Below are 12,890 nucleotides of genomic sequence, written 5' to 3' on the forward strand. Positions count from 1 at the left end.
GGCCTAATTTTAAATGGCTAGGTCAAATTCACGTGACCAGATTCGTTGGTGTGTAGGGCTGTAGAGGAAAAGCAGATTCCCTTTTTTCAGTGTTCAGCGTTGCAGGGGATAGGGGTGTAGAGTTTTTACTTTTTTGGGGGTATAGGAGAAAGGCTTGGGGGTGCGGAGAGAAACGCCCTTTTGAGTAATGAGCTTTAAGAGTGATGGTCTTTTCCTTTTTGATGATTATGCCATCTTGTTTCAGCTCCAGCTCATTTACCCTTTTAGGATTCCAACGAACTCTTCAATGGACATGTCTAAATTAAGTACCAAAAGTAACGTAAACAATCTAAGTTTCTAAACAAAAAGTGTGCAAAAAATTTAATAAAAATAGGTTTCTATAACAATAAAATATATAACATGATTTTTAAATTAAAAACAATACTAAAAAAGAACATTATAACATTGAAATAAACATGAAAAAAGTGCAAAAATGAAAAATAAACGATAAAACCTGTTATCCTACACTTGAATCCTATAATCTATTTAATATAATTGAACAAATGTAGTTTGATATGGATTTTTTTTTCCATTTATTATCTATCTTTTTTACTTTTCTAACAACCGGTATCAGAACATTGATTAGGAGTTTTAGTTTATACTTTGAAGATGGGAGACACTGATGGTGCCATAACCATGATTAAATTGGATTCTACTAATTATTCAATATGAAAATCGCACATGAAGATCTGCTATTTTTCAAAGATCTTTATGATCCTATTGAGGAACATCGTGTTAAACCAACAGATAGATCTAAAGATAAATAGGAAGACCATTGGCGTTATCAGACAATGGATATATCAATCTATTTATCATCATATATTAGGTGAGACTCTTGTTTACAACTTTTGGAAAATATTAAGTGAGTTGTTTGAGTCTAAAGATTTCCTTGAACAAAGCATTCCTTATCATGAAGCAAGTAAACTTGAAATACAAGGATGGTTTTTTCGTGGTTGAGCACTTGAGCAGTTATGGTGAATCAATTGATCACCATGGAGATTGTACTAGAAGATGAGCTACTAGCATTGTTGATGCTTAGCTCATTACCAAAAAATTGGGGGACATTGGTGTTATCTTTGTGTAATTCTACTCCTAATGGAAAATTGACTTTTGGCATGGTCAAGGATGGTCTCTTAAATGAAGAAACTAAGAGGAAGAATAGTAGTAGGGATATCTCCTATACTCAAAATGAGGCTTTAGTTATGGAGTCAAGAGCAAGAAATTCTCAAAGATTTAATGATCGCTTTCAAAGATTCAATGATCATAGCAAGTCAAGAGGAAAGTCAATGCCAAAGAAAGACATCATATGTTTCCAATGTAATAAACCGAGATAAATGATTAAAGAGTGAAGGATCCTCAAGTAAGAGATGAAGGGATAGAGGAAACAAGAATAATAAAGGAGAAGAAAAATACAAATCCACCAATGTAGTTGTGTTTGATGGTGAAGTTATCATTATTTATTAAGATAACTATATTAATCTCACAAACCAAGAGTATGAATGAGTTATTAACTCTACCACCTCATTTCATGTTACATCCCACCGTGATTTCACATCCCATATTGCTGGAGATTTTAGGCATATGAAGATGGGGTAAGCAAGGTTGTTGGCATTGGATAATGATGAAGGCGTGACCACCTCCTTAGAAGCTCCCTCAAGAAGGATCACTAGAAGCATGTATAGAGGGGAGTCTTCTATTCCATCATCTTTATCTTTGTTTTGCATTACTTTAGTTTGAATTCCCTAAGTTGGTTTCTAGTTAACTTATTTTGGTTGACTTGTTGACTTCGACCCAAAGTTGACCTTTGACCAAGATTAGATTAACTTAAATCAACATGCTAATCCTTGTTTGTCTTATTTTGTAGGTAATTAAGAGAAAGTAGAGCATGGCTAGGTGGCACATGGTGATTGGAGCACATGGATGAAGTGGAAGAGAGAGGAAAGCAAAAAGCATAAAGTAAAAGCAAAAGTAGACACGTACCTTGTCTCCTTTTGCCTTTTTGGTTTATTCCTTAGAAGGCTACTTGGTATTCTTCCTCTTTTGGCCTAGAATCCTCATGGGAAAGCATCCACCAATCATCTCCCTTCACTTGGCCGAGAATGACTCTCACTTTAGGTTTAGGGTTTGCTAGTTAATCATTTTTCATGTTTTTGTATTTGCTAAAGGACCCCTATGAACTCCTATTTAAAGGGTGCTCCTTGTCTTGTAAAAGGGTTGATCATTTGGTTATAAACTTTGTGTATTCAACTACCAAATTTCGTGAGCTCTCCTTCCTAGAACTGAACTCACCTTTGCCTTCTCTTGCTTGCAAGTGGCGGCACCATCATCCATCTCTAGGGTTTGGTTGGCTTAGATCCCCCCTATGAGTGGTGTGCTTCACCCATTGTTCATCTTCTATGCTTTCCATTTTTAATGTTTCTTCTTTCATTTTGTTCTTTAAGTATTGTTGAATCCATTTGTGTGTTAACTTGAATCCAACTTTCTTCTTCCTTTCATGAGCTTGAGAAATGAACATTCACATCTAGATAGCATGCTATCTTAATGTCTAATGGGAATTTTCAAAAAGCTTTCTTAAACAACTTCACCATATTCATAACTCTAAAAGAAAACAAGATAATCCTTCATCATTTGGAATCTAGAGCCTAAGTTATCTTGAATATGGTGTTTTTCTTGTGCTAACCTTTGTTTTGGTGGCTTGTTTGGCTTGGAGACCTCTCGGCCTTTTGGTGTTCAAGATGGTGTGCACATAATTTTTCCACTTCACTTGAGGTTAAAGTATCTAAAAACCCTATTGATATATGTTGTTTGGTGAAGTGAAAACATGAAATTTTAGTGCTTGTGTTTCGTTTGGCCGAGAGCTTACTAAGTTGTTACCATGCCAAAATTTTTCTTCACATGTTGAAAGTCTTCCTAAAATTTTCCTAGCTACTTTTGAGTCTCTTGTCATATGGTTCTTTGAGGTTTCTTATTCTTGTTTCTAAGTATTTGAGCTATTACATGAGATCTATGCCTTGTGTTGTTGTATGCTCCTTGAAATTGATTTTGACCTAATTTTTAAGGAACTAAGTGTTCAAGACACCCTAAAATATCCTTCTCATCATCTTAAGTACGTAGTTTTGAAAAGAAAAATTATTTTCATGACAAAAAACAGTTTGGCCGAGAGCTAAAGTGTTCCTTGGTGAATCCATTTGGCCATTTTTACTAGGTGTTATGCTACCAAATTTTATACTTGGATTTTGGGTGATATTGGCAAATTAGTTCCATGTTTTAACTTGGTTATGATCTTTCTTGGTGTATGCATAATTTGAGGTATAATCTTGGCTTGTTCAAATGCTTTCCATAGAGTCTTTAAAAGTGCTTTTCATTGCTTTAGTCTTGTTCAAGTTTTGTCTTTAAAACAAATTTCCTTAGTTGATTTGCCTCCTATCCGTCCTCAATTGATCAAAAGTTTCTCTTCTACTCACTTCCATCTCACGTAGGATGTTGACAAGGGTGATTTGTTCACTTTCTTGAGCCATAGGAGTCACCATGGGAGGGGAATAAGGTGAGGTCGATTCCTCCTCCTCTTCTACCTCCAAGATTGGATCCATATTCATGTTCCTACACCAAAACTCACCAAAAACCGAGACAAGCAAGAGGTTAGATAATAAACAATGCCAAACCCGAGACCAAGTGTGGTCTTCTCAAGCACCCCAAGTGTTTTTTATCACACTCCCAAAGCACACAAGCAAGGCTAGCACTCAAAATCCTTCTAAATAAGTGAAAACACCTTTAAAGAGATGAAAACCTTTCAAAAGCAAAACAAGTGGCTCGCCCACAACATTCTAGGAAAACAAGGAAATGAAAACAACTAAGACAAAACAAAGATTACCTAAAGACAAGCAAGCAAAGCTCAAAAGCAAGAAAGTTTAACTTCTAAGGAAATTTGGTTTAAAGACAAAACTTGAACAAGACTAAAACAATGAAAAGCACTTTTAAAGACTGTTCCTGCAGAAGAACAAATAAGATAAGTTAGGCACGAGTATCACCTTACCATGTAGTCCGCTATCTCTTCAGTTGGCCTCTTCTCATTCGATACATGTCGGCTTGAACCCAGGGGGGGTTACCTGCAGAAGAGTCTCCGAAGCTCAAGTAAGTCAAAGCTCTCAGAGAGTCAAATCAGTGATTAATGAATGCGTATGGGAGTACCAAGTTTCCCTTTAGCTGGACCAACAATCCTTCTCGATATAAAGATATGGGAGTGGAGGAGTTGTCGGCTGGTGATAAGGAGGTGGTGGGGATGTTGTTGAAGTTTGTCGATAAGTTGCCCACTAAGGGCCTAGTTAGGGTTTATAATTCGGTGCATCCGATAATAGATATTGAAGGTATCTGTTTATTACTTAAGCTGTGTTAATAATGTTAAGTTGTTTTGATCCGAGTTGTGATATGTTATTGCAGGGCATATGGCGCAATCTGGCAAGAAGAATCTGGCGCTCTTTCAATCATTGTGGAAGGAAATGGCCGCTAGGATTATACCTCACATTATACATACACCAAGAAAGATAATAACCAAGTTAAAGCATGGAACTAATTTTCCAATATCACCCAAAATCCAAGTATAAAATTTGGTAGCATAACATCTAGTAAAAATGGCCAAATGGATTCACCAAGGAACACTTTAGCTCTCGGCCAAATGATTTTTTGTCATGAAAATAATTTTTCTTTTCAAAACTAGGTACTTAAGATGATGAGAAGGATGTCTTAGGGTGTCTTGAACACTTAGTTCCTTAAAAAATAGGTCAAAATCAATTTCAAGGAGCATACAAAAACACAAGGCATAGATCTCATGCAATAGCTCAAAAACTTAGAAACAAGAACAAGAAAACTCAAAGAAGCATATGATAAGAGACTCAAAAGTAGCTAGGAACACTTTAAGAAGACTTTCAACATGTGAAGACAAATTTTGGCATGGTAACAACTTAGCAAGCTCTCGGCCAAAGGAAACATAAGCACCAAAATTTCATGTTTTCACTTCACCAAACAACATATATCAAGAGATAGGGTTTTTATATATTTTAACCTCAAGTGAAGTAGAAAATTTATGTGCACACCATCTTGAACACAAAAGGCCGAGAGGTCTCCAAGCCAAACAAGCCACCAAAACAAAGGTTAGCACAAGAAAAACACCATATTCAAGATAACCTAGGCTCTAGATACCAAATGATGAAGGATTATCTTGTTTTCTTTTAGAGTTATGAATATGGTGAAGTTGTTTAAGAAAGATTTTTGAAAATTCCCACTGGACATTAAGATAGCAAGCTATCTAGATGTGAAGGTTCATTTCTCAAGCTCATGAAAGGAAGAAGAGAGTTGGATTCAAGCAAAATGAAAGAAGAAACAATAAAAATTGAAAGCATAGAAGATGAAGAATGGAAGAAGCACGCCACTCATAGCGGGGATCTAAGCCAACAAAACCCTAGAGATGAGTGATGGTGCCGCCACTTGCAAGCAAGATAAGGCAAAGGTGAGTTCACTTCTAGGAAGGAGAGCTCGCAGCAAAGAGATGGTTGAAACACAAAGTTTATCGCAACAAATGATCAACCCTTTTACAAGACAAGGAGCACCCTTTAAATAGGAGTTCATAAGGGTCCTTTAACAAATACACAAACATGAAAAGGATGAGCTAGCAAACCCTAAACCTAGTGTGAAAGTAATTCTCGGCCAAAATGAGTGAAGATGATTGGTGGATGCATTCCCATGAGGATTCTAGGCCAAAAGAGGAAGGACACCAAGTAGCCTTCAATGGAATAACCCAAAAAGGTAAAAGGAGACAAGGTACATGTCTACTTTTGCTTTTACTTTTTGCTTTTTGCTTTCCTCTCTCTTCCACTTCATCTGTGTGCTCCAATCATCATAAGCCACCTAGCCATGCTCTACTTTCTCTTAATTACCTACAAAACAAGACAAACAAGGATTAACATGTTGGTTTAAGTTAATCTAATCTTGGTCAAAATGTCAACCTTGGGTCAAAGTCAACAAGTCAACCAAAATAAGTCAACTAGAAACCAACTTAGGGAATTCAAACTAAAGTAATGCAAAACAAAGATAAAGATGATGGAATAGAAGACTCCCCTCTAGACATGCTTCTAGTGATCCTTCTTGAGGGAGCTTCTGAGGAGGTGGCCACGCCTTCATCAAGATGGTTATCATAATTCCTTTGATGATGAAAAATGGAGGTTCACTAAATAAAAAATGGTGGTTTTAAAAGGAGATAAGCAAATACTCTCTGTTGGACATCAACAAAGTTTTTTACGCCTCAAGTGAATGTAGTTGAGGATTATTCTATGAAACTTTGGCACAAACGACTTGGTTATTGGAGTGAGAAGGTTCTCGCTAAACTTTCATGACAACGCTTGCTTTTTGTTAAAGGTACATATCTTGAAATGTGTTCTTATTGTCTTTCCAGTAAGCAACATAGAGTTTCTTTCCGCACTTATCCTTCATGTAGAAAATCAGATGTCTTGGATTTAATTCACACTGTGGATACTAAATCAATTAGTGATTGCTCTTTCTGTCATTTTTATCGATGACCATGCTAGAAAAATTTAGACTTTTGTTTTAAAATCCAAATATCACGTACTTGATATGTATAAACACTTGATTTTATAATAAAAAAATAAAAACAACGACCATTGGAGAAAATCTAATTTAATATGTAAAACTAATAGTATTTCCAAACTTAACTAAGAAAACATTCTAACACCGTGCAAGAAATAACAATTGTTACAATAAATATAACCTAAAATTAAAAAAAAAAATCCTATTAACATAAATAAAAAAACCCTAATCAAATATCAACAAAATGTTATTTACGATCTTAATACTCAATAACACTCAACAAAATCAAACGGAAGAGATAATACAAAGAGTAGAGATTCTTTTTGTAACCTTTAACAAAAAGGGTTGTCCCGAATCTAATGGGCCAAAGAGCTGGCCCAAAGGATAAAGCTGACCCACCAGTTGCTCTAACGTTTCCACACTCACTCTTTCACAAAACTAGTCGTATTCTTCTCCTTTGCTCTCACAAACGCTCTGTTAGGGTTTGCCCTAAGCCTTCTTCGAGCTAACTCAGAACCAGCTCCTAGTCCACGTAAGTGCCCCTTTCTAGATTGTATGGTTTTCGTTGATCTTTCTTCGTATTTCATAGTTAGGGTTTCGTAACAATCCACCGCTGGTTCCGTTTACCTTTTGTTTTCAGCTCGTTAGTTCGTTCCTAGAGTTGCAGTGCTCGCTGTTGTGCGATCAAGGCCTTTGTTAACCCTTTTTTCCAAGTACGGGAAGTTAGGGTTTTGAGTTTAAGTTGTTTTTGGCCTGTTCTTGAGCTTGCTTGATGTCTGTATGGATTAATCATTATTCTTGGTGCGTGGAATACTTTGCATGATTTATGGGATTGGAAAAATACATCTGCTGCAAGTGAGATTAGGGCGAGAACTGGTAATCTCGCCCAGGCGAGTTAGGCTCGCCCAGACCTTCTACGCGAGTTTTCGCCCAAGCGAGTGGTCCTGGTTTTGAGTGAGAGACTACCTCGCTCAGGCGAGGTGAGCTCGCCTAAGCGAGCTGGCACGTTTGTTCCTACCCAGTTTTATCGAGCTCTCGCCTAGGCGAAGGGGAACTCGCCTGAGCGAGAGTCTTTCTCGCTTGAGCGAGACCCCTTGGCCTGAGCGACGAGCTTGGGTGAGGGTACGCGCTGGTTTGGTGTTTACTTCTCTGCTCTTTTATGTTTGGCATGCAATTGATGGGGTTATTGTATAATGGCATGAAGGGTATAATATGAATGTGTGAGAGGGTGTATGAATTATGAATGACAAACTTGAATAAATCCTTGGCATGAAATGAGCATGAAATGGTTGGTTGTGAAAGTGGCATGGTTATGAGATGGATTTGGATTCTAATTCATGGGTGGAGCATGATGTGCTGGTATTGGTTTGATCTGAAATAAGAAAGGGGTTGGTTGCGAGAGTTGATATATATATATATATATATATATAGATATATGTATGTATGTATGTATGTATGTATGTGCTATAATTATTCATTGGTTGCTTGTTTATGTTAGTAGTAGTCAGTGTGTAATTCCTTGAAATCTCGAGGTGAGATTCCAGGGTCACGCTTCAGTTGTCGGGACGTAATTTCATGGGCCCTTGTTAGTGGGTGTCTATGGTGGTGCCCCATCTGTATAACTTGGTAAGGATTCAAGGTAAGGTTGCATCCTGACACTCTAAGGAGTCAGTCCGCTCTAGGTGAGACTAACTGACTCCTGTGGTGAGAGTAGCAGGAGGCCTAAAATTCATTAAGGGCTAACCTTGTGGTGAGGGAAATTGATTCATTGTAACATTTATAACACATAGCTCGGGGGTGAGCAACTCGGGGGTGAGCAGAGGTATCCACCACAAGTGCAAGCATCCGTTGAATCCGACCAGATTATATGTTTCCGGATGAGTCGAGTCGTGTCTTAGTGTATTGTCTGAGAAGTCATAACATGCTTGATTGATATGTGTATATGAGATTGTGAAAATATATCTGATTGTATGAATGAAATCTTTCGTGCTCTAGCTTACCCTACTTTTGTTGTTGTGTTCTGCTGTGTGGTACTCTCTTTTGCGATGATCATCAACTTATTGATGTGAGCAAATGCGTGGAACACCTGTGGACAACAGGGAGGTGATGGTTTCGTCGCATAGTCCCTATGGCCCATTTACTTGTTTGTCCTTGGATCTATATGCTTTTTGTAAAACTTTTTATCCAGTTTTCTTTTGGACATCGTGGTGTGCCTTGGATTGTAAGGAGTTGAGTTTTAAACTCCAAGACTGCGCTATTATGTTATCTTTATTGTGACGCTTCCTTTAATTTCGTATATTAAATTAAATGGGGTGTTACAGAATTTAACAATATGAAAAACTTTAAATTCTCACATTTTAAGTGAAACTAAAATAATCTAATATTAAGAAATCCAATTTCTTTTGAAATTATTTACTTCAATAACTTAGTTTTTAATTTCAAATTCTTTAGAAAGAATATTACGATGTTAAAGTTTTGTACCCATACACACTGTAAAGCAGTCCCATTTTATTTAATTTGATTTGAGGTATATATTTTTTCTATGCGTAGCGTTTTATCTCAAAGTTAAATGCACACATATAGAAACCTGACTATGGAAATGTGAAAAGATGACACGTGTAACGACAATAAAAAATCAGTTCGTACAAATGAGAAAATGTTGATCTTCGTGTTATATTGTCCTTTATTCCCACCTGTAACAGTTGATCTCTGATTGTGAGGGTTACAGTTTCCACTGTAGCAAAATGGACAGTCTTTTATCTACATTCTCCCCACACAAGAAGGAAAAAGCTTTTGTAGAACTGTTTCATTTTTTCATGTGTAAAGATAACTGCCAAGATATAACTCCTCTCCAAAATATTGATGGTCGAATCATTTGAGCTCAGAATTCTGACAGCTAATAATTCAGATATCTGATTTGCCTGTTGCAGTTGTCCCTATAGAATCTTCATGAAGTAAGTTTCCAAGTAGCCTTTGATCCAAAATCATATTAGGAACCTGAAGACCAAGCTGAAAGGTTAGGTCTGTGAAGAAGGTCAGACGGATAATAGCATAGCTAGTAGAGGAAGCGATTACCTTGTCACCGAAGAAAATTTTTGTGTTATTAGCAATGGCTTCAATAAATTTTAGCTGAAGAAATTCGGGGGTAAGCTTCAAGGTGTTTGCTTCAGCTTCCTTAATTACTCTTGAAATGCAAAAACAATAAAATTAATAGTTTATTTTTTCCAATTCCATAATTGTAATATCTTATTCATAAATATAGCTTCAGCAAAGACATTAGGAAAGGAAAATCTCACCGGTAGAAGTCTGCATCTGCCAGGCTCTTCTCCCGGGCCAGATACATTGCATTCTCTATTTCTTCTTGTCTTCTAGTACTGTCCTTTTCCAACAATTTTTGCTCCATAAGGATCTTGCTAACATTGGCATTCTTCTCAGCCTCGCTAATGGCCATCTTCTTCATAGTCTCTGCCTCCTTCTCCGCTACTTTCTGCTTCTCAATAGCAATTAAGACCTATCCCAAACATCCAAAGCCCCTTCCTTAACATCATTTAGTAGAGAGAAGATGAAATTATCAACTAATTACTTACATAGCTCCACACATGTCAACAGGAAAATGACAGCTCTTACTGAAAGTATACCTTAGTACGCTCCTCTTCCATTTGTTCGAAATTGCGTCTTATGGTATTTGGAATAGTTGGCTTTGTGACCCGGACACTAATGATCTCAATTCCTGGAGCATAGCGGGTGCAGTCAACTTGAAGAGCATCTTTCATCTTTTCATCAATCTGAAAGGATCCAAATGATGGTATTATTCAGACAACAAGAAAGGAGAAAAACCATAAGCCAAAAGATGCACATCGGTTTAACTCATCTGTACAAAGCAGGGAAAGAATCACTTTCCTGTGGATGACAATAGAAGCTACGAGTTCCTAAGCATACATCAAACTATTTAATATCAAGTCCCACCATCATCTTGTTCTTAATAATTACACTATAAAATGGAAGGTACCAGCATAAAATAAACTATGGCTCTAAAACTCACTTATAAATATTAATATTTAACCTGATCAAACACATCAATATAGACTTGTTGTAGACTGTGAGAGCTGCAGAACTGATTGATCTCATGATGAATCTTGTCATATATCCATGTCTTATCATAGTGTACACCATAGTTGAGTAATGTCTCAAAGACAAATTCCTTATGCAGTCGGTTAACAACCTAAAAGAAGAATATACACCACTTCATAAAAAAATATTAAATGTGAGAAAAAAACAGAACACTAGTAAATCTAAGATTATAGAAAAAAAAAACTATCACCTCAATCTTCTCAAAATTGATCATAACACCGCCTTTAGTACCGCAGGGTATATCAGTCACCTGCAATGGTCACCATAATTTCAAAATTCAAAGGGATAGAGCCAAAAGAACTGAAATTCCAATCCTGAACTTTCTCTAATTAAGTTACCTGATCCGTCTGAAGAGTCACTTGAACAGGTTCATACTGGGTAAGAAAAGGCATCTTTAGATGGAATCCTAGAAAACAATAATATAAAGAAAATTAAGCAAACATTGGCGCTAGTATACACTGAACAAAAGAAATGAATATGCAGCACCTGGCTCTGTAATTGTTTTCAGAAGGGCACCTCCTCTCCAATATACCCCCACATGGCCTTCTGGGACTTGGTGCAGAATGGATAAGGTATTTTGGAAGGATGGTGATGCTGAAGGAACAAAAACCTGTAGAAAAATCACATGTCTCTAAGCTTCAAAGGCTGAGTAGAATCAATGTAAATATTTTCCAATTGTAAGAACAGTACAGCAATAAGTAAAAAAAACCTTACCCTAATGTGGTTCGTCTACATGGATCATTGATAAAGAAAAGTAAATGTTTGGGAATCCCAATTAGTTAAGTAGAAGTTCCAACATACTCAACATACATAAACAAGTAAAAAAAATGAAAATGATAAACAAAATATCTTTATTCTCCGAAGTGATCTTCCCAAAAAAAAAACGTAGGTAAACAAAAAAAATGCCAAATCAACATCGAAGCAAGACAATTCATCATCATTTAACTTCAGTAGTTTAGAACTTTCCACTTTTCCTCCACCTAACAATTCTAAGCAGATAATTGAATATTTATATCCCTGACATTTCCACAAGTAGGTGTAATATCATATCACATTTGATGCAAAAGAGGTTCTCTCCTTCTCGCACAAGTGGATGTTAGTGATTACATTCCATTCGTATAACTACTATCTCATCACTAAATGCAAGGCCTATAGTAAAATTCAACCAAAAGTGATCAAACAAAATAATAAGTATATCAAGTTTCTGGTAACAGCTAATGCAATTCAACTCCACTTTGCCTGTTTCATTAAGGTCAGTCCACTGAACGAATGCTTGTTATTCAGAAATAGCACTTACCTTTTTTTTTGGGGAAATGTTCCTAACACAATGATACAAGTTAAAGAAAACATCGAAATCAGAGAGAGGCTAACCAATTAAACAGCCAAATCAGATATGTGAGTAATGAATCAATAAAGGATTACATATACGAGTGATATTCAACGGAACATCATCGTAGTTATACGGCATTAGCTGTGGAGGTGAAATAAAGTGAGGCATTGTCGCTTATCAAAAAGTGGAAAACCCAAGCGGGATTGAAAATATTATGGAACCGCAATGAGGAGAAAGAGAGAGAGTTACCAGAGCGACAACGGCAAAGAATGAGAGGAAGGTGAAGAGAATGGCGGTGGAATCGCGGCCTTGCGGTGACGGAGGAGGAGAAGCCACTGTTCGGTGCTGCGAATCCATGGCGGTGGACAGCTTCTTTTTTTTTTCCCTCTTTTTGTTTTATAGATTCTTTGCTGTTTTATCGGGGTATGTGTCTCCTTCACTGTCAATACATTACGGATTCGAATCATATTTGATCAAGAAAAATCTAGTTTTTTTAAAAATATTTAATTTAATTGGTTCACTTAATTCACGGATTAAACAAGTTTTAGTTAGGTTGAGAGTGAATTTTTAGTTGAGTTGAGGATGGGTTGACCTACTTAATCTATTAATATTTTTTTACAATTTTTTTAATTTTTTAATAATTATTTATTACCTCTAATTATATAGGTTCACAATTTCATATTTTTAAATGTTAAAATGTTGTTCAATAATATTTGAATAATTTGAATGTTTAATTAATTTGATTATCAAGTTATATACGTTGATACTTTAATCTTTAACTATAATCTTTAAC

General features: G+C 36.4%; 1 protein-coding gene across 1 annotated transcript; it reads right to left on the reverse strand.

Annotated features, from left to right (window-relative positions):
* Window positions 1-9,232: 9,232 nt before the first annotated feature.
* Window positions 9,233-12,521, reverse strand: LOC114176973 (erlin-2-B-like). The gene is made up of 9 exons (XM_028062176.1): window positions 12,347-12,521; window positions 11,254-11,377; window positions 11,106-11,173; window positions 10,958-11,017; window positions 10,700-10,858; window positions 10,275-10,421; window positions 9,933-10,147; window positions 9,712-9,820; window positions 9,233-9,633 (listed from the first exon to the last, which is right to left on the reverse strand). The coding sequence occupies exons 1-9, from the start codon at window positions 12,452-12,454 to the stop codon at window positions 9,541-9,543; spliced, it is 1,083 nt and encodes a 360-aa protein (XP_027917977.1). The 5' UTR covers window positions 12,455-12,521; the 3' UTR covers window positions 9,233-9,540.
* Window positions 12,522-12,890: the final 369 nt, after the last annotated feature.

Source organism: Vigna unguiculata, chromosome 3, assembly GCF_004118075.2.
Source record: "Vigna unguiculata cultivar IT97K-499-35 chromosome 3, ASM411807v1, whole genome shotgun sequence".
Classification (NCBI taxonomy): domain Eukaryota; kingdom Viridiplantae; phylum Streptophyta; class Magnoliopsida; order Fabales; family Fabaceae; genus Vigna; species Vigna unguiculata.